Consider the following 24460-nt stretch of genomic DNA (forward strand, 5'->3'; position numbering starts at 1 on the left):
GTCCCTGTGCTCTGCTGTGCCCCTCCTGCAGCAGGGACAGCACCAGGTGCCCCATGAGTGTGGGTGGCAGCAGCAGTCCCCAGGCTGTCCCTGTGCTCCGCTGTGCCCCTCCTGCAGCAGGGACAGCACCAGGTGCCCCATGACCGTGGGTGGCAGCAGCAGTCCCCAGGCTGTCCCTGCGCACGAGGGGCCCGCGTGGCTCGGGGACGCTGCCCTGTCCCCGCCTTGGCACAGGCAGGGGGACAGGGCTGATAACAGGTGCTGAGGGCACGGCCAAGCAGGGCCAGGCACTGCCAGCGCCTCTCCTGCCTGGCTCTGACCTTCAGCTGCTTGTTCTGCTGACAGACAATGGTTTAAAGAACTCCTCCTCCTCCTTCTTTTCACATTTTGTGTTTTATTTGAAGTCTGCGCTGTTACAGGGTTGCTGAAATTCAAATGGAAGAAGTAACACGAGTTTAGATGCTAATGCTGCTGGATCTGGTGAGCTGTGCAGGCTGATCCTGCTGGAGGTGCCCCAGGATCTGCACAAAGTGGGATCCACTGCTCCCAAATACAGATCATTCCCACCAAGGCGGTGGTTAGCAGGTGTGAGACTGCAGGAAGCTGCACATCATGGAATGGGTGCCCACTGCAGGCAAGAAATACCCAGAAAATCCAATTTGGGGCTTTGGAGTTAATAAAATTATTGGGGGAACAGAGCATATTCTCACATCCACTGGACTAAATCTGGGAAATCTGTGCATGGACAGTTTTATTTATACCTCTGTAGACATAAATGCATAGCTATAGATGTGTCCTTCACACAAAGAATCCTCCCTCAGTAATTATTCCATGGAGGAGCTCAAGAGAAGGGTTTGGTGTTGGTTAATCCTCTCAGTGCTAAATCCCAAGTGCTGCAGGAGTGAGGGGGAGTGCTTGGCTTGCTGAGGGGCTGGTCCCAAATCACTGATAATAACCACATACAGAACTTACCAAACCAGAGATTACATCAGGCTCTGAGTTCAGTCCTGGCTGCTGCTCCCAGAGCTCCAGGCCTGCTAAAACCTGCACCTGCACTCTGCCTGCCCAGCCCAGCACATCCAGCCAGCTCCAAACGCTGTCCAAACACTGCTGGGGAGGGATTGCCTCACTCTCTGAAATCTGCAGCAACTCCTCCAGTCAAGGGCACACAGAGACACGAACACGTGGAAAAGAGAGAGTTAAAGACATTAGCCTTAAAAACCCAGCGTGGATTTGGATTTGGAAGGAAATAAAATTTAAAAATTGTTATTTTTTGGGCTATGAAGATGGTGGGGGGTCTGGAGGAAAAGGCATGTGAGGAGAGGCTGAGGGCACTGCAATGATCAGCTGGGGGACAGTGAGGCTGATCCTTGTGGGGCCCTTCCAACTCAGGAGATTCCATGAAATTCAAGTGGAGACAGTGGTGAAGTCCCCATGCCTGGATGTGGCCTTTTCCACATAACAATCCAGGTCTTTTCCAACATAACAATCCTGGGATTCAAGTCTGGGCAGGAATAATCTGTGTTTCAATTGTTTCACAGGGTTCACACACACACTTTGTAATGGGTTTCTTTTAAATGTTTGAATCATAACCGTGTTCTGCTTTGCAGGAGGGGTGGTAAATGCACCTGACACCTTTCCCTGTCCTGCTCCAAAACTGGCCACAGTTATTGACTCTCATCCATGATTCCAAGCACGTGCACTGGGAACTCATGCCACGCTGCTCTCTCAAAAAAAGGAAGTTCAGCCTGAGTTACCAAACTCCAAAACACACGGGGGAAATGTTTTTACCTCTGGTGACGCCAAGTGCTGGTCCCACCTCTCCTGACCAGGCTCTGGTGACAGCCCCAGTGCAAACACAGCAGATCAGCCCGGGTGAGGGTCGGTGACACTGCCAGCCTGGCACCAAGGAACAGAGAGAAAGGTCAGATCACCCTTTAAAGCCAAACACCAGCCCTCCACTGGCTCTTGTTTTTAACACAAACATCTGAATTTAAATAATATCAATGCTTACGAGAAAGCGTTCTGGATTCTCTGGAGCCGCGGCCAATTGAAACGTCAGCGTTTATTTGGGATTGAACAGAAATATTTCATCCTTCCATGCTGGGACACACACACGTGTGGTTAGCGAGCAGTCCAAAGGCCGAAGCTCTGCAGGAAAAGGTGATTTCCATCGCCACCGTGTGTCCGAGGCAGAAAACGCCACAAAAACTCCTCCCAACAGCGCCGAGAAATCCCTCCGAGAGCAGGGAGAGAGAGGCCTGACAATGCTCCCCCTGATTTCTGTGTGTGTGGCCTCTGGGTTTGAACCACAAAAGTGTTGTGTTTCACCTGGGGCTCGGCCTGCACTCCTGCACTGGGCTGCAGGGGAGCACAAATTATCAGCAAATAATTCCAAATAGCAAATGAAAGTGACCTCACTCACTAAATCCTCCGGGTAGCAGCGTGTGAGCACTGAATTCATCCCAGAGTATCCAGCTGGATCTTCCTGGAGTGCAGCTGGAGGGACAAAGAGGTTGGGAGTTGAGCTGAGACCATTTGGATAAACCCCTAAGACTCCACAGATTTTTAATATTCCTTATGAATATTTTTTTCATTCCCATGCCAGAGGCATAACAGGAAGACCCTCAGCACTGAAACATCTGCAGGCTTCAGGACAGCATTTTTACCTTGCAGATGCATCACCTTTCCTGGGAACAGCAGGAACCAGATCCCCACATGCTGATTCCTTCCCTTAACCACACAGAGTCCTGACTCCCAGATGCAGGAAAAACCTGTTAGCAGAAGCAATAAATATTTCATTGACATTCCGCACTTTGCCTCTCCCAAATTCTGAATTTTTTCCCATAATTTTTCACAGGCAAAAGGAAAAGGAAATAGTTGCCAGCGTTTTTAGTCTTGTTGGTAAATAGTTCAGACAAGGAGCAGAGAGGGACAGGGAGGAATGGCTCAGACTGCCAGAGGGCAGGGTTAGATGGAATATTGGGAAGGAGCTCTGCCCTGTGAGGGTGGGCAGGCCTTGGCACAGGCTCCACATCCCTGGCAGTGTCCCAGGCCAGGCTGGATGGGTTTGGAGCACCTGGGCCAGTGGAAGGTGTCCGTGCCATGGCAGGGTGGCACTGGGTGATCCTGAAGGTTCATCCACCCAAAGTGCCCCGGGACTCTCTGTTCTAATTCCCTACAGGGCCAGCTCCTCCCGCCCCTGCTTCACAAGGCCATTCACAGTGCCACGGGAGCCCTTTCCCATAAAATCCACCCCTTCCCACCTCTAGAGCTGCCGGGATGGAGGCCGAACACCATCAGGACCGGGGGAGCTGCTCCGGTAACCGTGGGAGAAGCGCGGGGCTCTCCCGGGCAGGCAGAGGGGCCCGGGGCTGTTCCCCGCGGGACACGAGGCTGGCACGGCCTGTGTGCCTCGGTGTGATCCCGGTCCCTGCCCTGCCCCGCTCCCGCTGTGCCGGTCCCGCTGTTCCGGCCGGGCCCGGCGCCCTCAGGCCCCGTGAGGGGCGGGGCGGGGCGGGGCTTGTGGCGCGCGCCGTGTTCCGCCAGGGGGCGCGCGCATCCGCCCCGGCGCGTGCGCACGGCCGGGCACGCGCGCGGGCCCGACCCGCCGCCCCGAGCGAGGTGAGAGGCGGCCCCGGCGGCCCCGGCTGCCCCCGCCGCCCCCGGCGGGCCGCACCGGCTCCGGGCAGGGCCGGGGGGGAGCGCGGAGAGCGCGGTTCGGGCGGCGGCGGGCGCGGGGAGCGCGGCGGCGGGAGCGCGCGCGCCTCTCACGGAGCCTCGCGGGCCGCGGCGGTGCCGGAGGGGGCGGGGCCACCGAGGGGGCGGGGCCTGGCGAGGGCGCCGCCTGGCGGTGATGGGGAGAGGGGGCAGGAGGGGATTGGGGTATGGGGGTATGGGGATATGGGGTTATGGGGATATGGGAATCGGATTGGCGATGTGGGGATATGGGATTGGGAATATGGAGGTATGGGGATATGACAATCGGATTGGCGATATGGGGATATGGGAAATGGGGATATGGGATTGGGAATATGGGGGTATGGGGATATGGGAATATGGGGATGGGGATATGGGGATGGAGATGGGAATATGGGAATGGGAATGGGATTGGGAATAGGGATGGGAATATATGGGGGATTGGGAATTGGGATATGAGGAGTGCGATATGGAGGAGTAAGGATTGACAACGGGAACTGGAATGTGGGGAGTGGAATATGGGGAGCAGGAATTGGGATATGGGATATGGGAATTGGGATGTGGGGGAGTGGGATATGGGGAGTAGGAATTGGGATTCCTACACAACCAATAGGGGCAGTCGGATATGGGAAGTGCTTCTGGGAGATGCAGAGCGCTTCCTTGCATAACTCTCCCTGAATACCATAACTCTCTCCTTCCTTCATGACATTCCCCTGAACCCTCCCTTTGGGGCTGCAATCCCCATCACCCAGCATCTCCGTGCTGGATTTCTCCCCACAGCCAGAGAGGGGGCTCTGATCCGTGTGGAATGGGGTCTGAAGGCTGCTGAAGCCCTTCTGCCTGCTGCTCAGGACACCCTGGGAGGATCACACCACGAGGGATCCCAAAATTCCCTTTGGGATCCGCAGTTTGGGACAGGCTCACGCTGTGGGTGCTTGGGCCAGCCAGGTTCACCCCAAGGAGCACAGCCAGCAGCAGGGCAGGGATGGAGCGCCTGGCCTCCTTCAGCAGTAAGTGCCACCACAGAAATCTGCTCAGGAAAAACCTGATGGTACAGGCATTCCTTGGAGCAGTGGGATTTTGGAGTCACCATCCCCGAAAGTGCTCAAAAATGTGTAAGCGTGGCACTTTGGGGTCGTGCTTTAGTGCTCGCACAAATGATGCAGTGTGAGTTTTGTCTGATTTTTCTCTACTTATAATTGACCTGGTTCAAATCCATTTCCTTGGGAGAAGTCAGGATCATGGAATCCCAGACTGGTTTGGGTTGGAAGAAACCTTAAAGCCCATCCAATTACACCCTCTGCCATGGGCAGGGACACCTGCCACTGTCCCTGCTGCTCCAAGCTCCATCCAGCCTGGCCTGGGGCAGTGTCAGCTGTGCCAGGGGCAGCCACAGCTGTGCCAGGGCCTGCCCGCCCTCCCAGGGAAGGATTTCCTCCCAATTCTCCCATCTAACCCTGCTCTCTCTGAGTTTGAAGCCATTATAACCTGACAGCCCCATTAATTTTGTTGCGCAGTTGAGCTCATTCAAAATCCATAGCATCATCCTGAGCTGGGATGAGCCCTCAGCTGCAGGGGCCGGGCCCAGGGGACTGAGGGGCTGTGCTTGCTGGTGTGACAGTGCCTGTGTGACAGGAGATTCCCTCTCCTTCCCCAGGTGACCCTTTTGACAAGCCCCCGTGCCGGGGCTGCTCCTCGTACCTGACGGAGCCCTACGTGAAGTGTGCTGAGTGTGGGCCCCCTCCCTTCCTGCTGTGCCTGCAGGTGAGTGCCAGCAGCTGCCACTGCCCTGACAGGGCCACCAGGGCCACCACGGGCTGCCACTGCCACCCCTGCTCCCTCCGGGGACAGAGCAGTGACAAAGGGGAGCACTGAGACATGCGCAGAGAATGGGAGTTAAGAAAGGGACCAGTGGAAATCCTTTCAGGGCACAAGTAACACAGTTGTGGTCTTTTGTTCCGCAGTGTTTCACCCGAGGATTTGAGTACAAGAAGCACCAAAGTGATCACACCTATGAGATAATGGTAAATATTCCTTTTGGATAGCACTGCTCAGTCTGGGCTCTCACAGCTCCCCTTGCTTACTCATGTTGTACTGAAAGAAGATGCAATTCTTTGATTCAGAGGTTTTAAACTATTAAAAAAAGAAAAATATCCACCTGGAACAGAGTGGAGTAGTGGAGTCATTTCCAGCTGCATCATTTTGTTGTGCCTGTGTAGCACAATGCACCTCACAGTCCCTTAACCAGGCACACTGGCTTCTGTTTCTCCAGGCTGTTTCTTCCTCCTCCAAATTAATAATTCCTAAAGTCTCCAGTAATTTTTCTGTGTTTCATGGTACAACATGGTGCAATTACAGCTGGGAGACACAGCATGTTCCAGGATTTGCCGTGGTTGATGCCCTGAGTAATCCAATAATTATTCAATCAGGTTTTGTGGCAGTTTAAAGCTACCAGAATTATCTCTATCTGTGGTTCAGAACTTCTTTGCCCTTTCTGGAACACAGGATCACAGTTTGTTCTCTTTTCTTCCCCAGACATCTGACTTCCCTGTGCTGGACCCCAACTGGACAGCCCAGGAGGAGATGTCTCTCCTGGAAGCTGTGATGGACTGTGGATTTGGGAACTGGTGAGAGTTCTGTGCCTCAGCCAATTTCAGTCACTGATGGGCAGCTTTTCCTTTCTTTTCCCTGGATCTCTCTCTGTAATTCATCAGTGCACATTGACTGATCAATGATTTATTGTGGGTGAGGCACTAATTCAGCAGCTGAAGGCAGGCTGGGGTATCAGATCCTGTTTATATGAGCTATCTGTCTCCTCCTTTATTAAAAATAGTTGTGCTTAAAGTGCAGAACCCCAGAATGCACACAAGCAGAGCTGAGAGTTCTGAGGTGCACGTTGCTGTCAGAAATGGGATTGACAACTGGTCACAGAGTTTGCCATTACCTGCAGCCAGTAAAACGTGTAAAAAGCTCTCCAATAACATCAGTAAAATGTCAAGCCTGTTAAAGATGAGGCACATTCCATCAGCCAGAGGTTTTCCCATATGAAATCAGTGAATTTCATTGTTCATGGGCTCCCCAAAATGTTCCCTGGCACCAACATGTGAGTGTTGGTGCTGAGAGTGTGAGTCCAGGCACCATCACAGGCCAGCTCTCTGCACACAACCAATCTCTCGTCCAAAATCACCTTTTCCCACTGGAGAAATTTTTTAAAAAACAACATTTCTGTGTTGCTCACACCAAGCCTCCCCCTCTCCCCACCCCAGGCAGGACGTGGCCAACCAGATGTGCACCAAGTCCAAGGAGGAGTGTGAGAAGCACTACATGAAACACTTCATCAACAACCCCCTGTTTGCCTCCACGCTGCTGAAGCTGAGGCAGGCAGAGGAGGCTCAGCACCACGAGACAGCCATTCCCTTCCACTGTGAGTACCCCAGGCCTGTGTGCCCTCATTCCCAGGGGATAACCTGGGCTGGGAGCTGCTCTGGGGGGTTTCAGCAGCTGGGTTCCCTTCACACTGCATGGATTCCTGGCTGCCAGCTCCATGGGCAAGGCAGGAAACAGGCTCTGGCACAAACGTCAGGGTTTCAAAAGCAGAAGTTCCTCCACAACACAGAAATCCTCCACAACACAGAAACCACCCCAGCAGAAGTTTTGGATGTTTTATCCCACCCCAAAGCTCCTTTGTCTGGCACAATCATCAGGGTCTCACAAGCAGAAGTTTCTCCACAACACAGAAACCACCCCAGCAGAGGTTTTGGGTGTTTTATCCCACCCCAAAGCTCCTCCAGGCGTGTCCCTCAGCACAGATCCCAGTGTGGTTCTCACCCTGCCCAGCAAAGGGAGCTGAGCAGGGGTTTCTGCCTTGCAGGATTCCCCCTGCTCCCGTGCACATTTCTGTGCACACACCCTGTCCCAGGCCTGCCTGCTGATTCAATTTGCCAGAAAATCACTCCTTTCAGCTATGCTGATTTCACACCTCTCCCTTGAAAGCTGCCTGTTAAAAAAGTCTGCAGCAAGTTCACAAATTCTCAGTTTTCCTTGCATTTCACATCTTTAGCATTCCCCCGGTCTGGCAGCTGCTCATGGCAGAGCTCCCCAGCCCCCCTGGGCCAGGCACTTTACATTTCCCACTGAAGTGGTTGGAGCTGAGCAGTGGGAACTGGGCAGTTTTGGTTGTGTCCCTGGCTGTTATTGATATTTTTATGTGCCCTGTGCCTCAGCCTGCTTTATCAGTGCCCTGGGACACACAAAGCTGCTGCCTGAGTGCTCCGTGAGCCCCAGGCTGGTATTGTCTGTGAAACACCGAGCTCCTCAGCTGGGAAGGGCTGTAAAAACTGGGAGTTCTCTGCCTCTCATTGCAGCCCTGCCAATGGCCCCCAGAAGGAGGCAGATTTAACACTCCTGGTGTTATTAACTAAAGGAGCCTGCACGCTGAGCCCCAGGGGTGTGCAGGGCTTTACAGGGGGATGCTGAGCTCCAAAATGCAAAGTTTACGTTTTATTACCTGTTTATTACCTTGAATTTGTGTCTGACTCTTGAGAATACTACGGAGATCTCAGATTGCTGCATTTTTCTCTGGATGAACTCTTTATTTTCTGACTAGAACACCGAATAAAAGCCCAATCAGGGTATTTTTCTTCAGCTAATTATTCCCACTTTTCCTGCAAAATAAACACCTATTTACAGATCCTTAAAAGAAGATTCCCAAGCCCCACTCAACAGCTGGAAACCTTTTGTTTTTGGCAGCTGCTGATGATCCCCCACGGCCCACCTTTGACTCCTTGCTCTCCAGGGACATGGCTGGCTACATGCCAGCCAGAGCTGACTTTGTTGAGGTAAGAAACACTCTCCTCCCATTTAATTTTACATTTATTTTATCCTCCTGTAAGGAGCTGCTCTCTGATCCTCCCTCCCGAGGTGAGATGTTGGTAATTAAAGCCCTGTGTTAATGAGGCCTTTGGTGCCCGAGGTGGCGCTGGTGGCCTGCAGAGGCAGGGCAGGAGCACAGGCTGCAGGCCCTGCTGCTGCCGCCAGATGTCCGGCTGTCCATCTGTCCAGCTGTCCATCCAGGTGGCTCTGCTGGGCACTGGGATTGGCTGCTGGGCCTAAGGACCAGCTCCAGCACTGTCCCTGCCTGAGGGGAGCACACTCCCTGCTCCACACATCACTGGGAGATCAGCTTTGGGCATGGAGCAGGCCCCATTCCTGCTCCTGTCCATGCAGGAACCAGTTCAGCCCCACAGGGCCTCGGGTTTGGGTCTCTGAGCAGGATCAACACCCCAAAATCCCAGCCAGGGCTCTCAGGCACATGGGGGTGTCCTGAGCCAGGCCAGGAGTTGGGCTTGGGGATGTTTGTGAGTCCCTTCCAGCTCAGGGCATCCTGATTTCCATCCCATGAGCTGGCTAATTCCTGTGTCCTGTCACAACATCCTGCTCCAGCCGCAGCCATGGGGGAGCATTTACACATTTCCCCCAGGCAAAGCTGCCCTGGGCTGTTTGTTTGGATGGAGCCTCGTGCCCTGTGTGTGAGTGACCATCTCTGTCCCATCCTGTGCCCCATGTCTGAGTGAACATCTCTGTCCCCACTCCTCCAGCCTGTTCTGAAACCTGGGGCAATGTTTTATGCTCGTTAGTGACCCTGTGTTAATCACCTCTGCACAGGAGTTCGACAACTATGCTGAGTGGGATTTGAGAGATATTGATTTTGTGGAAGATGATTCAGACATTTTGCATGGTAAGTGCCATATTTTTGTACCCAGGCTGAAACTCTTTGAGATGCCTGTGCAGCTTTTCACTCCTTTCTGCACACACTTTAAAAGGGAGCATACACATTTAATGTATGGGGTTTCATGTTTGGGTTTTTAATGCATTAAATCTATCAGGTGGGTGTTAATGCAGGCAGCAGGGAGGTGTGCAGTGTATGTGAAACACATTAAAAGTGTTGGACTCAATGCTCTGTGATTTCTCATATGTTGAGCATGCCCTGAGTTAGAGTAGCATCAGCTGTGTGTGACAACTTCCTTTTATTGTGGAGATGATTTGATGAGCCCAGTTCCTGCTCTGAGTTTCTGCCTTAATCACATGCAGTAACAGGAATTACTGAAGTGACATTTTAATCCACAGAGAGGAGAAGATCCTGCATTTCCCCACGTTTGTGAGTACACCCAGGCTTTAGGAGCCCTGTGTTTGTGCCTCAGAACTCTGCCATCTGTGTCAGGCAGTTCTGAGCTAAAGCCTCTGCATCCCTTGGAGACAGACAAATCCCTGTTACGTACAGACAGGCTTGGCAAAGTGAAAAAAGCCAGTTTGGAGTGGAGCAGTGCACGCAGGAGCTTTGGGAATGCAAACTGCCCTGGCTCAGGGCAGCTCCTGGGTCCTGTGTCAGCCTCTCCCTTTCAGCTTCTATTGAGGGGAAACTGGCTGGAGGCCATGGCAGGGACTCCTCCTGCCAGCTCTCTGTGTTTCATCCTGTGCTGGGTGCTGGTGAGCTGAAAAAGCAGAATAATCTCCTATTTCTGCCCATTAATGACAGATTCACCTTCAGCCAAGGGGGCTGTGCAGCACTGCCCTCCTGGCAGCCCCCATCCTGCAGGAGCTGGATCTGCCTGTGCTGCTGCACATCCTGCACCAGGCACTGCCACAATCCAATTAGGAGCTCGCAATTCAATTACCTGTTGTGTGAAAAAGTACTTCCCCCCGCCTGTGCAATATTTTCACGGGGTAATTTCATTGGGTGTGCTCTGCTCCATCCCTCGGCTGCCTGCAGAGTTTGGGAAGGGCTGGCAGGGGTTTGCAGTGTGCAGAGAGCCTGGCAGAGCCTGGCCAGCTGCACTTGGGGCCTCTGAGCCCACCAACTCTGGCATTGCCTCCCCAGATGTGCCCCTGTGGGAGTGAAATGGCCAGAATGAGCCCCAGGGCCCAGCCAGCTTCTTTCCTTCCCTTGGGGAGAGCAGGAATGCTTTTCTGAAGAATTTGGAGTGAGATCTTTCACCCCTGGTATTTAATACAGCAAAAGGCAGGAGCCTCATGCTCGCTGTGCTGCAGGTTTGGAGCTGCCCACTTTGCTTGGCAGAATTTTGCAGCTCAGGTGTAGAGCCCAAGGGGCAGGAAATGCTCAACATGGGGCTGTTGAGAGCCAGGGGTGGTTTAGGAGCTTTGTGCTTGGGAATAGGCTGTGGGACAGCCTGGGTGAGAGTGAAAATGGGACAAAAATGGGATTGAACCCATTTCATAACCCAGAGAAACCCAAACAAGGCCTCACAGCCTCAGGCTCAGGTGGGGAGGAAAATCCTCAGTTTGTTTTCCTGTTAAACCTCACTGGGTTCAAGATTAACTTTTGAAAATGACTTTTATATTGCATTTTCTGCAAGTCAGGCTGGGCCCTGGGACACCCCAGTGCAATTCCTGTGCTCTCTCTTTCCTGCTCTTGGTGCACCAGAGCTTGGTGCTGCACATCCCACAGGAATATTTGTGCTTCCACTGCAGAGGAATTCTCCCTTCTTCCCCTTCTCCCACACTGCTTTCTGTAATATTTTGTAAAAATTAGTTTTTAAAAAGTTCTGGATCTGAGCTGCTTGATGTATTTTCTGATGTATATCTTTTATATGACATTTATATTTAAAGCTTTATCTCATGTATTTTATCTGTCAGATTTCCCTGTGTCACTCTAAACAAGTTCTTGGTATTCCCACAAGAAAATGCTACTTATTGCAAGGTGGGAAGGCTCCCAGGCAGCTTTTATGAGGATCACAGAACCTGTATCTGCTGCCTCCCCACCTCACAGGAGGTCACAGACATCATTCTGCCACTTCTTGGCAAAAATTTGTATGAAATCTCTGATATTTCAGTTAAATTCTGGAATTGTTCCCTTTTGTTCAGTGCTGGCAGTACAGTGAGGGCATGCAAATTCATATTGCAGTTACACAAAAACATAATGGACAGATCAAAAGCACCAACCAGTTACAAGCCTAATTCAGCCCACAGTGCTTGAATATTTCATGAACTACAAGTTTTCATCAGGCTGAATTAGAACGTTGGTAATTTATCTTTTTTCCCAGCTTTCCCCCCCCCCACCCTTCTCATGTAAATGATTTTTTCACTTCTAACACTGCAAAGTAATTGCTGAAACCACAGATTTAGAAGTGAGTGGAAACGGGCTGCAAGTGGCAGGGGAATGTGAAGTTGAGCTGCAGCTCCATGTCCTGCCTGGCAGAGTTTGCTGTGCTGTGCAAGCCCTGCCGTGCCCCAAAAGCAGATTTAACTCTCTGCCATGGTCCTGCTGTGCTCCAGTGCCTGAATTTGGGCTGCAGCCCCCCAGCTCGTCCCCAACCCATCCCACACTGGTTGTCACTGGGATTATTTGCATTCTCCCCCTTGTCTGTGCCTCTCCTGCCAAGGCAGGTTCTCTCCATGGAGCCAAGCTCTCACCCAGGGGTGTTCCACAAACTTCCCTGCACACCCAGTGAGGCTGGACAGGAATGAAAAGCAAAGGAACTGTTTTGGGCACGCTCTGCAGAAACCAAAATATTTGGGGTTTTTGTGGGTTTTTTTGAATGGAGGAAGAAACCTTGAATTGCTGCCTATCAGTGGAACCTTCAGAGCCTTATCAGAGCCTTATCAGAGGCCAGAGTGGGCGCTGAGCACGGGGCCAGCCTGGGTTGTCTCCCAGCAGCACAAACAGAGCCCTGCAGGTCATTGCCATTCCCCCAGCATCTCCTGTCTCATTTCCATGCTCTGAGGGGCACTGGAGCACTCAGAGCCATTCATGCATTCCACCCTTGGCAATGTCCTGCCTGAGTCTGGATCTTAAAAACAAAAGCCCCTCCAGAAGGGCTTGTGGCAGAAATGCTCGTTTCTCTGCGAGCAGAAACTCCATTTTTTCCTTTCATTTGTTCCTCCCTCTCCCCAGCTGATCATCATTGCTTTAGAATATTGTGCACCCAGGTGAAAGCATCAAAACTCCATGGTTAGAGGTGCATAATTGCTTGTGATATTTATAGAGGTTCTCCAGTGCAGTTTCTGCATGTACTTATTAAGTTCTGCCCACACAAACCCCAGAAAATAACAAGTTGGCTGAGCTTGCAGAGGGTTTCAAAACTACAAAAATATTTTCTGTAAATTGGCTCCAATTCCAGCCCTTCCTAATGGATTTCATTCATGTTTAACTTGCTGCATTCCCAATTTCTCATCCCCACATTTTAGCACGAAGGAGAATTTGCTGTCTCTGCTTGTTCTTAAATTAGGAAACTTAAATCCCTCGCTGTGAAAATACACAATGATGCTGGAAAATGCAAGAAATTTGGAAAAACAAGGAGGAATGTTGCAGCACCCCTCCTAGCTCATACAGAATCCTTTACTCCTGGATTAATGTCAGAGCAATTTGGGACAAGCTGAAGGGTTTTTTGTTGGATCAAGCTCCTGAATCCCCACAGCCTCTGGGCTTTGTCCCTGTCTGTATGAAATTTGATTACCCAGAGGGATGCAGGGATGCATTTCCCACAGGCTGGGGCTTCCTGCTGTTTACACCTACATACATATTTCAGATAGACACAGAACCACACTTCTTAATTGCATTATTAATTATTAATCCCAGAGTACAATCAATAAACTGCCACTATCAGTTTTGCTCTTTTTGTGTAACTACAGAGAGAAAGAAATCCTGGGTTCTGCCCCCCTTGGGCCACCCCAGTTCCCCTTTTTCCAAAATCTGCTTGTTGTGTCCCAGCCTCCAAACCACTGCCAAGCCTTGAGCCTCTTCCTTCTGAGAGGAAATTATTAAAATTAATTTTAAAAAAATTAAAAATCAGTCTCCTCTACACTCATTTAATGACCTAGAATTTGTGTGTTATCCAACAGAGCAAGGGAAGGGAAGGTGATAGGTGTTTCTTTATCTTGTCTTTCAAGACTTTACCCAAAAAAAAGTTTATTAAGCTAATGGCTGCAGGAGAAAGGAGCTGCAGGCTGTGTGAGTGGCTCAGGCAGGTTTGGATTTGGGAAGGATGTGGTTCCTAATGAGCATGGCTTTTTCCTGGGCTTCCTCACATTGTCCTGAGCCGTGCTTTGTTCTCCTGGCAGACAGGTAAGTTTGGAAGTTAACAAGCTGGAACCTTGCAGATGTCTTTAACAACTGCAGCAAAGGCTGCTGTGAGCCCTCACAGTGAGAGCTGTGTCTGCTTTTTGGGGTTCCCTGTTCTGGGCAAACACCTGTGCCCAGGGATGACACCTCAGCAGAGGGAATATTGGCTATTGCATGTATGAGGGAACAAATATTTGCAGATGGCAGAACAGCCCAAGAAGGAGGAGAGAGGAGTTCCCAGAGCTGCCCAGGTCCATGTTGACATGAGTGTGTTTACAGGGATGGATTTGGCAGGAGGGAGCAAAGGAAACCTTCCCCAGGTAGCAAGGGCTGCACTGAGCTGATGCCCCTGTGAAACTGCCTCAGGATTTTTAAACCATTTCTGCCTAATGTGAACATAAAGGCTTGGAATCCAGCCTCCTGCAGCGATTGCTGATGAATTCTTTAATCTGTGTGTTTTGCAGCTCTGAAGATTGCAGTTGTAGATATCTATCATTCCAGGTTAAAGGAGAGACAGAGACGGAAAAAGTGAGTTTTGAAGCAGTCACTGTGTGTTCCCTGCCCTGTGCAATGCTGATGGATTACACACCATGAATTTCCTGCTGCAGAAAAATCCTGCCAGACTGTGACTGATTGCTGGACCCCCACTTTTCCCCCAGAAATATTTGCATCATTATTTTTAAATCCTAGTGGCCCCCGAGTTAGTTTTCCACACTGAAGATAACTCAATTGCTGACGTGGGCTTGAATAATTTATTCAACTCATTTGACAGTGCTCTAGAATGACTCAATCTATTAATTAAATTAAGTTTTATTATAACTTTGAAGTACTTTGTTCAATATTTAAAATTATATCTTGCTGGATTAGTCCATAGTGGAAGGATTAGTGATTTGAAGTGAGGCTGCTCCAGTCCTTCTCATAAAACTCCACAGTTCTGCTGAGTGACAGCAAGGATTGACCTGGTTCTTCGTCATTCATAAATAAAAAGCATTTATGTGGTGTAATTTCCATGATGATCCATCTTGTCATGCTGAAGGAAAGTGCTGCAGGGCTCTCCATAACTCTTGTGGTTACACCAGTGTCAGGTTTTGTGAAGTTCCAGCAGCAGGATGGGACAGAAATGTGGAAAATGCCCCAAAATCACTGATGCCACTGTCAGAAAGGTGACTCTGCACAGGACAGGAAGGTTCTGTGCCCAGCAGAGGAAATGTCATGGATTTTACAGGGCAGGCTCTGGGCTGCCAGTGCCAGCCCAGCTCTGTGGTATTTTATTTTCCACAGTGGAGTCACCACAGAGCAATGAGCACGTGGCACTGCTCACCCCAGCACAAAGGGATTTGTCAGGCACCTCTGTCCCTCTGCTCCTCCCCTGATCCCAGCAGGAGCAGCTCAAGCCCAGAGTTACCTCCATCACCTCCTCAAAACCCAGGCTGCCATGGAAAAATGCCTTTCTCCTGTGCCAGTGGTGGCATTCACAGCCAGCTCTGCCCTGTGCTTTAGCAGAGGGAAGTTTGTCTCTCTCTGAGGCTGGGAATGATGTTCATGAGACATTCATTACCTCTGATTTTGGAAAGACAAGTTATAAGATGCTGTGGATGTGAAATGTGTGCCTAAAGAAGCAATTTCCAACCTTTAAAGTGATTGCAGCTCCCTTTGTGCTCAGTGCTAATGCACACCACTGCCCAGAATTTACCCTGATTAAAGACACACTGCATCATGTTTCCATTCCAGCCAGCCCAGGGCTTATGGAAATTTCATTCATGTTTAGTTTCAGACTCCTCTGATGGTCTAAATCAAAGTTTCTTCTGAAGCCTTTGTGTTTGTGAGGCAATGCAGGAGTAATGGCCTTTATTAATATCATTTTCTTTCATTTCCAGAATTATAAGAGATCATGGCCTGATCAACCTCAGAAAATTTCAGAGTGAGTATCAGGTGTAACTGCGTGACTTCAAAGTGGCAAAGCTTCACACATTCACCACTTCCAGGTCACCAGTGTGGTTTGTTCATACTGGAACATATTCAGATGTTCTAAATTCCAGCAGATTTCCTGCCCCAGCTGTTTCCAGCTGTCTGGTCCTAACTACTCCCAGCCCAGTGTTTTATCCTTGCCTCAAAATTGCTCTTGAGAAGCATTTGGGCTCTGCTGAGTGGGGAAAGGGGCAAGGTGAGACCCGGGCCTTTCAAGTGCACCTCACTCTTGTGAGAAATGACTGAGCAACATTTAAATATCACCCTTTGTCCTTAAGGACCTTAAGGGCTGTAACTTCTGTTGCTTTTAACTCAGCCGTTTGTATCTATGGCACCAAAAAGGCCCAAATGAGGATTTTTGGGCAGTGCTGGGGCTGGGGCTGCCAGCAGCCCCCCAGAGGTGCTGTCCCCTGGCAGCAGGGGCGGTGACACGTGGCCCTTTGTCCCTGCAGTCCTGGAAAGGCGTTACCCCAAGGAGGTGCAGGAGCTCTACGAGACCATGAGGAGGTTTGCGCGCATCCTGGGGCCCCTGGAGCACGACAAGTTCATCGAGAGCCACGCACGTGAGTCAGGGGGCTGCAGCCTGTGCTGGGGCAGGAGGTGCTCTTCCTCCTCCTCCTCCTCCTCCTCCCCATCTAACCACCTCAGGAAAGCAAATGCATCTGTGGTTTGATGTGTTCAGTGAGCAGCCAGTGGGGTTTTTCCACTAAACTGTGTCCCAGCTCTTTGTTTGAGTTTGCAGCTGACTGAACATTCTGGTCATGTGGGAGAGGTAATATTTTTTTATCTGAAGAGCTCTGTTTATTTACTGGGACTCTGTATCAGGGGAAGAATAAAATCCCTATATTATGTCTGTGTGGAGAGATTGGGAGCTGGCAGCAGAGTGAATTCTTTGAAAGACACACGTTAAAGTACTTAATGTCACATAATTACATAGTGCAGTGGTCATTATGTCCTTACCTTAGGGGAGAGGCATTGTTCCATCCCTGAATCATCCCATAGCCTGCATTTAGGCAGATTCCAGTCCCAGTCACCACATCCTGCTTCATGCTGTGACTTAAACTGGGACAGTTGTTGCTCATTAGAAAGAACAAAGCATTTACCAAGTTGTGCCCGTGTTTTCAGGACAGCCAGTGTGAAATACCAAAAGCATGATCCTGCAAAGTCATGGGTCCTGCAAGTTTTGTTGTTGTAGTGGCTGCAGATCCTCAGGTGAACCTGGCAGTGAGGTACAGGCACTACCCAGGTCTCCTGAGCAGCAGCAGGAAATAAATTCACAAAGAAACTTGTTCCCTGTAAAGCTGAGCAGTGCTGGAACGCAGCTGATGAAAGCAACAGACAGGAAATATCTCTGAGCAAAAGAAACATTTCATAATTTCATCTTCCTGACTGCAGGAAAAAAATTGTCTGCAAGGAAAAATTTTGGAAGGTCCAGCCTGGAAAATCATAGTTCCAAGAGAATATTTGATGTATAAGGAGCCTGGCTGGAGCAGTTCCTCAAAGCTATTGAAATGCCTTCTAGAAATCCCACAGTATTGTTATTTGCCTTGTCTAGGGTATGGCAAAGGGACTATCAAAGCATGAAGAGAAAATGCCTTTTCAGAGCACAGAAATTCTAGAAACCAGCTGCAATCTGTGACCAAGGAGCACGGGGACACAGAGATATTGAGATCCTGTGGAGGGAGGGTAGCCCTGGCTGTGGTTTGTGTGCTCAGAGCTGAGCTGGGCAGGCAGATAACAAAGAGCCACATTCCCAGTCCACCCCACTGACCCACTTTTGCTTTTTTGGTTTTCCCTCCTGCCACCTCGTGGGGTCCCACAGTGGAATTTGAGCTGCGCAGGGAAATAAAGAGACTGCAGGAATACAGAGCAGCAGGAATCACCAATTTCTGCAGTAAGTACCTGATGCATTATTCAGCCCATTCCCATCCATCAAGGAAGGGAAGGATGATTTTACAACATCCAGGATGTGTTGAATAAAAAGGCACTTAGCTCAGAGAGGCTCTGGGGCTGAGCAAGGCTTCAGCAATGATGCACAGTCCAGCTGGGCTGGTTTAGAGTGATCTGAGCCTTCAGTGTGGAAATCAGTGTCTAACACAGCTCTGCTCTGGGCAGCACTTTGCAAAAGCTTCATTTAAAATATTTGTGTCATGGCACAGTGGTCTCAGGGCTTTATCTTGGGACACTTTCACTGCCTGTCGACACCTGTGGTATCTGGAGAGAGGCCCAAGACCTCCACATAACAAAATACCCTGCTTTATCCTGGAATTGGATCATGGGAGCTCTTTTTGTTTGGTTTTGGCCTGAAATTAGCAGGGGGAAGGGTGCAGGGTGGGATCTGATCCCTTTTGGTGCCAAGTGGTCACCTCAAGGGGGAACAGCAGAGGCTGGGCTGGGGGCAGAAACCTTCCCAAAATCTCCTGAATAGGGACAAGCCTTGTGTTTTGGGGGTGGCAGGGTCCTGACCTTCCCAAAATCCCCTGAGGCAGGGGCAAGCCAGCGTGGAGAGTTTTTGGATGAGGCAGGTGGTGAGGGCAGGCTGTGTGTGTGCCACAGGTGCCCGGACCTACGAGCACCTGAAGAAGAGCCGGGACGAGGAGCGGCTGAAGCGCACGATGCTCTCGGAGGTGCTGCAGTACATCCAGGACAGCAGCGCCTGCCAGCAGTGGCTCAGCCGCCAGGCAGACATGTAAGCACTGCCACAGGGTGCCCAGGGAGCCTGGCACTGCCCCATCCTGCTGCCAGGGGCTTGGGGGGCAGCTTGTTCCATTGGGAGATGTCCCTGCCCTGGGAGCGATGAGCTTCGGGGTCCCTCCCAACCCAAACTGCTCCTGCCAGCAGTGGCTCAGCCACCAGGCAGACATGTAAGCACTGCCCAGGGAGCCTGGCCCAGCCTGGCACTGCCCCATCCAGCTGCCAGGGGCTTGGGGGGCAGCTTGTTCCATTGGGAGATGTCCCTGCCCTGGGAGCGATGAGCTTCGGGGTCCCTTCCACCCCAAACCTTCCTGGGGTTCTTGGTTCACTTTGCATCCAACACATTTTCCTGCCTGATAGTCACAAATCCATTCCCAGTTTATCAAGGTGGGAGCAGCCTGCAGAATTGAGAAGGGCAGAAGGGTGGGTGACAGCAATAGTGCTTGTTGAGTTCAGGCAAAGGAGGGACTCAACCCCTCCGTTTTCTCAAATTTAGATTTCAGGAACTGAGCTGCTGTTCATAAAGTCACAGAGGGAAATGAGCTCTTTATGGATATTAATGAGGGTACAGCTGATGCCTGAAATATTTCAGATGATTTTAGATGTAGCAGCATTATTAATGTGTCATCACCCTGCACGAGCACTTGGATTTAAGGAGCAAACGTAAAGGAAGTGCATCCTGTGTGCAGGAGATGGTTTGGAATTTCCCCACTCAATCTCCACTGCATTTTTAATTGTGTGCCCCTCCACGTTTCTTTGTTGGGTTTTTTAACAGGTTCCACACATATTTGTCAATGTGGGAACACTAAATATTTATAAATCCTGTTGACTCCTAGTCAGGGCCTGGGTTATGCAAGTTGAATTGTATAATTATTACAAGTTGTGGAAGAAGCAATTTCAGGGCCAACACATGCAGTTATGCTTAAAAAAACTTGAAGGCAATTTGAACATTTCCTTTCTTTGCAGTGATTCTGGCCTGACTCCCACGGTACCAGTTCCTTCAACTACAGGTAAGTGTTAGATGGTGTCTGCCAAAAAACAGTATTATTTCTCTGACAGCCTTTTCTGACTCTTTCTCTTGAGTGCCAAAGTGTCAGTCCTCAGGCCTCATGGTTAAGCACTGCTTAAGTCAACATCACATCAACTGCAAGTCATTCCACTCACATATCCTGCAGGATCTTTTGCTGAATTTCTAGATTTTTCTGACTAGAGGTCAAAACCCATCCTAAAGCTACATTAGCAAGGCAGGAAACAAAAGATTTTTCACAGTCTGTAAGCACAAATCAGGGTTTTTCCACCAAGAGGAGCCCATCTTCTTTCAGTGCCAGTCAGGACAGATTCAGGGGTGAGTCAAGGTCCTCATAAATAAATTCCCATCCCATTTGTTGAGGTCATGGGGTGACTGAGACTGGGATAAAGCTTTACTATGAGGTTGTTAAATGTTGCCGGGCAAAATGGCTTTGGCTCTGTCCCTACACCCAGTTTTTTATGTGGATGCTGTTAAACCACTTGAATGAAACTCTCCGAGGTGGACACTGGGTTTATATGTTCTCCCTCATTTCCTCCTGGTAGATTTGGGTCAGGATGCCAAGCAGTGAGTCAGGGCACTCCAGACTGTCCTGAACCTGTTTGGTGATTGCCAAAATCTGGTGTTTTGGATTAAAAACCAGCTTTGTGTATCTCAGAGTCCGTGAGGGGAGGACAGCGTCTTCCAGCTGAAGGTCTGGGATGGGGATGAACTTCCCTGTTAGTCAGGGATCCAGTGTCCCATGGAGGGGACTGTGCTGCCTGTGGAGTGTGATAGCTCACCGTGTTTACAAGCAGCATCACATGTGGAACAAAACCCAAACAGAATACCACAGAGCTGCTAATGAAGCAAACATCCTGCCCAGGGATGCTGGGGAAGAGCTGCCACGTGGCTCTAATTAAAGGCTGCATCACTCTGAATATACAAGAGGGCAAATTAACGCTTCACTTCTAGATTCTGAGCTCTTGACTTTGCAGCCTTGATATGTTTTATTTCATGTAGTTTGTGTGTGTGTGTGTGTGTGGTATTTTCTGGTTTATAAAAGAGTAAAACTGAATTCTGTCATGTCCCTCCTAGCACAGTGGCCCCATGCCATGGGAAGGGGGAGCAGTGCTGAGAAATAACTTCCTTTACACCTCCCACAGACTCACACTGCAGCTTCTCCCCAGTCCCCAGCTCCCTCTGCTCAGCTCCTCACACCCAGCCAGATCCCTTCTGTTCCTGCAGATGCCCAGAGACACAGACACTTCCCAGTGCCAGGGCAGGACCTGGCCAGGGCAGCGTCCTTGGGAAAAACAAATTTATTTTGCACATTTCCCAAGGTCTCATCACTTCACCAAATTTGGGGAGTTATCCTGGGATAGACACCTATCTCTAACGGTGCTAAATATGCAGCCCACAGCACAGGGTGAGAGACTTTTTTCAATGTGAATAAATAACCCAAACTTTGTCCTGATATCTGCAAGTTGGAAAAAAAAACCCCAAACAACTATTAGAGAAAAAAGCTGTCTGCAAGCAGGCAGCCCTTGTGAAAGTTAGGCTATGCACGGTAACAGCAAAATAAACAATAACTTATAACTGCTGTTTATATAATAATATAGAAACAATAGTGAAAGTGATAAACACCAGATGAGCTTGTGATAAATATTCCTTCAGAACTGTTCATCCTAACAGACAAAAAAATCAATGCCCAAACAGGGGATTGCAAAACAAATCTGCCTTGCAATACCTGCATGGTATTTAAAGGCATTTGAAGAAAACTGTGCCTCATGAAACTGTCAGTAATGCCAGAGAGAAATTGGCTTAATCACAGCAATAAAAAGTCTCATCATCCTTACAAGGTGCTGGTTTCAGCACACCTGGCACACCCTCCCTGCAGTGGGACAGTCAGCTGGGCTGAGCCATGCCTGATGCCAGTCTGACACAGAGCTTTTGTCCTGCAGTTCCTCCCAAAAACCAACAGCTCACGAGTCTCATGCAACATCCACAGAGCTTCAAATTGCAAAACCAAACCTTTTGTGGCATCAGCAGAGCTTTCTGCTGAGCCCTGACTAACCCTGTCTGTAAACACCTGGCTCCAGCTGGGTTGGAGTGCCTCCCTGGCAGGGCCCGGCCTGCTCTGGTTCTGACAGGGCTTTTCTGATGGGGCTTTTCTGATGGAGCTTTTCCTCCCCATCCCCAGGCAGAAGGAGTGCCCCACCGCTGAACCTCACCGGCCTGCCGGGCACCGAGAAGCTCAACGAGAAGGAGAAGGAGGTGAGGAGAGGATGGAAGGGTCGTCTCCATCATCTGTGTCTCCACAGCGCGCCTGGGGAGCTGTGAATGTCACCTGTCACAGGGCCTGGCTGCTCTTCCTTTCTCACAGAAACCATTCAGGTTTCCAGTTGCTCTCCTGTGCTACACACGCAGCACAAAGTGGCTGATTTAGCAAAGAAAGGAGCAGAGCACCAGGGTGATATTTGGTGCTGTTGCCACATCCATCTCCCTGCCTGCTCTCTGAGGCTGGGCTGAGCACAGGGGTTCATTTTTCTTAATGAACACTGGTTGTTTTTCAGCCCAGTGCAGGCCCTTCCTCTAACTCACTGCACAATACTGAAATAAGAGATTATTTTTTCTTCATAGAAGCCCTGAGGTGTCCTTAGGCTGCCCCAGGCAGGTTGCAGTGCCCAGGAAGCACAGCTGTACCTCAGCCTCCCCTCTGTGCGTGTTTCCCTTGGCTGCAGCTGGCAGCACTGGGAATCAGCTCCTGGCTTTGGTGGAATTGGCATTTCTGCTCCATTCAGCACGGGAATAATGGTGGCAGGACATCAGTGTGTGTGCGGAATCTGATTTCCTGGTCAGCTGAGACAGAAAGTCTGAGGGCTGAGGAATTCTGCAATTTCCTATCCGTGAGGAATGAGCATGAAGCATTTCCTTATTAAAGGGAGGAGACAGACAGTTTGTGCAGCAGGAGCAATGCCGTGCTCCTGGAAGGCAGCTGGAATTTGGGAGCTGAGCAGGAGCTGTGCAGCCAAACAGCTCAGGGGCTGTGCACAGCCATTCCTCACCAAACTTCCAACCACGGAATGCCTTCCCTGCACAGCCTCCACGCCAGACTTGTGGAGAGGGAGCTGCTTTTGTGGAAGGTATTAGAGCCTGAGTCTGCAGGGGATTAGCAGCCAGATGCCCTCCCTGGCTCCCAGCCAGCCCAGTTGCTGCTTCCAAGTGTGGCATGTGTGCTTCCCGGGCTTGGGAAGGAGCAGCGCCCACACAGGGCACGCTCAGAGCCGTGCTCCTGCCAGCCCAGGCCTTGCTCTCATCCTCCTCCTTTATTTTCCATCAGGAGTGTTTGTGAATGCAGCAGCCAGCAGGCTGCTCCCCTCCCTACCTGTGGATGCCAGCAGCATTCCCGTGTGCCTGCCCTGTGCAAGGAAACGCTGCAAGCGTTCTCAGGAAAACATTCCCCGTGCTCCTCCCCCAGCAGGGCTCTGGGAATGGGAGAACACGGCAAGTGTTGGTGTTTATTAACTTCACCTTTTGTCTTGCAGCTCTGTCAGATGGTGAGGCTGGTCCCTGGAGCCTATTTGGAGTATAAAGCTGCTTTAGTGAACGAGTGCAACAAACAGGGAGGCCTGAGACTGGCGCAGGCTCGAGCCCTCATCAAGATTGATGTGAACAAAACCAGGAAAATCTATGACTTCCTGATCAGAGAAGGGTACATCACAAAGGCCTGAGGACGGGCAGCAGTGCTTGGCTGGAGCAGGCAGATGTGGAGAAGCTTTGAAGTCGCTTTGACAGCGCTGAAAGATTTCACCAGTGTTGAATGAAGGACATTTCCTTTTGTTTAAAACCTTTCGGGGCTTTTTTTTTCCTTTTTTTTTTTTTTTTTTTTTTTTGGTAAAAACAAGTGGGGAGCTTTGTTAAATTGCATGAATGCTGACATTTGTCTGGGTTCCTTTTGACTCTGCTGTTGTCAGGATGGCTCTGCCTCGCAGCGCTGGGGAGGATCATGTGCCACAGAAGCTGATGTTAAACGTGAATGGGCATTCATTCCTCACACCTCCCGTGGCTGCAGAGAGCACCACGGTACCTCTGTGTGCTGCTGACAAAGAATCAGGACACAGCCACACTTTTTGCAGCACAGGGTACAGAGATGCAGTCCCTCCCTCCTTGTGTTCCTCCCTAAATCAGCAGCAGCTCTCAGAGGCGACAGCACGTGCCCGAGGCTGTAAAAATAGAGCTTGCAGTGGTCCAGTCCTTTTAACTTGATTGTGGTAAAGGATGGGAAAGGACGTGGCAGGGAAGCTCCTCAACAGTTGTTACTTTTATGTGGTATTAGCACACATCCCAGCAGGACGGCTCTGCACAAACCAAGGAGCTTGGATCCTGCTCCCCCTGTGATTTGGGGGTGTCAGGTTAAATATAATCCCTCCATTTCAGCCTTCTGCTCCTTGGGAAGGCTGCAAGCCACAGCCACTTTTGGGAACAGGGATAAAAAGCTTCTCGGGACCCTGATGTTCTCCCACAAAAAAGGAGTGAAGAAGCTCCTGTTGGTGGGGTTTTATTCCCTCAGCATTACCAGTGACACCCCTGAGGAGGTGCCACAAGTCCCTGCTCAAACACAGCCCCCATGCCATCATCTGATCAGGGGCTCCAGCACCAAACGTGGGGATTTGGCAGTCAGTTGGATGATGAAGATGGCTCTCTGCAGGTGCAGCTTGTGTGTTTATTGAACAGTGAATTGTTTGTCAGACAGCTTCCTGCTAGGGTGTAATGCTGGAATAATGTCCCACAGGAAAGCCAGGAGCCAGAGCAGGTGGGGTGTTGGATGCTCCCAAGTTTGGGATCTCTTGGAACAGCCTAACTGAGCTCCAGCTGCACCAGTACCTGGCTAAGGTGTTGAGATTTGGGTTGTTGTTTGCTCCCCAAGAGTAATTGTCCTGTGGACAGGAGGTGCCATTGAATGTGAAGTATTTTGGTTTGTAATAAAATCAAAATGACTTGAAACAATCTTA

At 50.3% G+C, this 24460-nt stretch overlaps 1 protein-coding gene and 1 long non-coding RNA gene across 6 annotated transcripts; one reads left to right on the top strand and one right to left on the bottom strand.

Annotated features, from left to right (window-relative positions):
• Positions 1-374: 374 nt before the first annotated feature.
• LOC135455829 (uncharacterized) lies at positions 375-3568 on the bottom strand. Of its 5 annotated transcripts, none has more exons than XR_010442400.1 (5): positions 3267-3559; positions 2670-2774; positions 2015-2499; positions 973-1899; positions 375-628 (listed from the first exon to the last, which is right to left on the bottom strand). It is a non-coding gene; the product is annotated as an uncharacterized LOC135455829 (long non-coding RNA). The 5 variants fall into 5 exon arrangements; XR_010442398.1 differs by having other exon boundaries at positions 375-1899; positions 2015-2151; positions 2426-2499; positions 3267-3556; XR_010442399.1 differs by having other exon boundaries at positions 375-1899; positions 2686-2774; positions 3267-3568.
• Positions 3569-24460, top strand: TADA2A (transcriptional adaptor 2A). The gene is made up of 16 exons (XM_064729317.1): positions 3569-3624; positions 4480-4709; positions 5357-5463; positions 5664-5723; positions 6235-6326; positions 6966-7123; positions 8449-8537; positions 9364-9436; positions 14242-14305; positions 15655-15698; positions 16198-16308; positions 17568-17639; positions 18302-18434; positions 19406-19449; positions 21649-21722; positions 22994-24460. Exons 2-16 carry the CDS (start codon positions 4685-4687, stop codon positions 23177-23179), a joined length of 1332 nt encoding a protein of 443 aa, XP_064585387.1. The 5' UTR covers positions 3569-3624; positions 4480-4684; the 3' UTR covers positions 23180-24460.

This window comes from Zonotrichia leucophrys, chromosome 19 (assembly GCF_028769735.1).
Source record: "Zonotrichia leucophrys gambelii isolate GWCS_2022_RI chromosome 19, RI_Zleu_2.0, whole genome shotgun sequence".
In the NCBI taxonomy this organism is placed as follows: Eukaryota; Metazoa; Chordata; class Aves; order Passeriformes; family Passerellidae; genus Zonotrichia; species Zonotrichia leucophrys.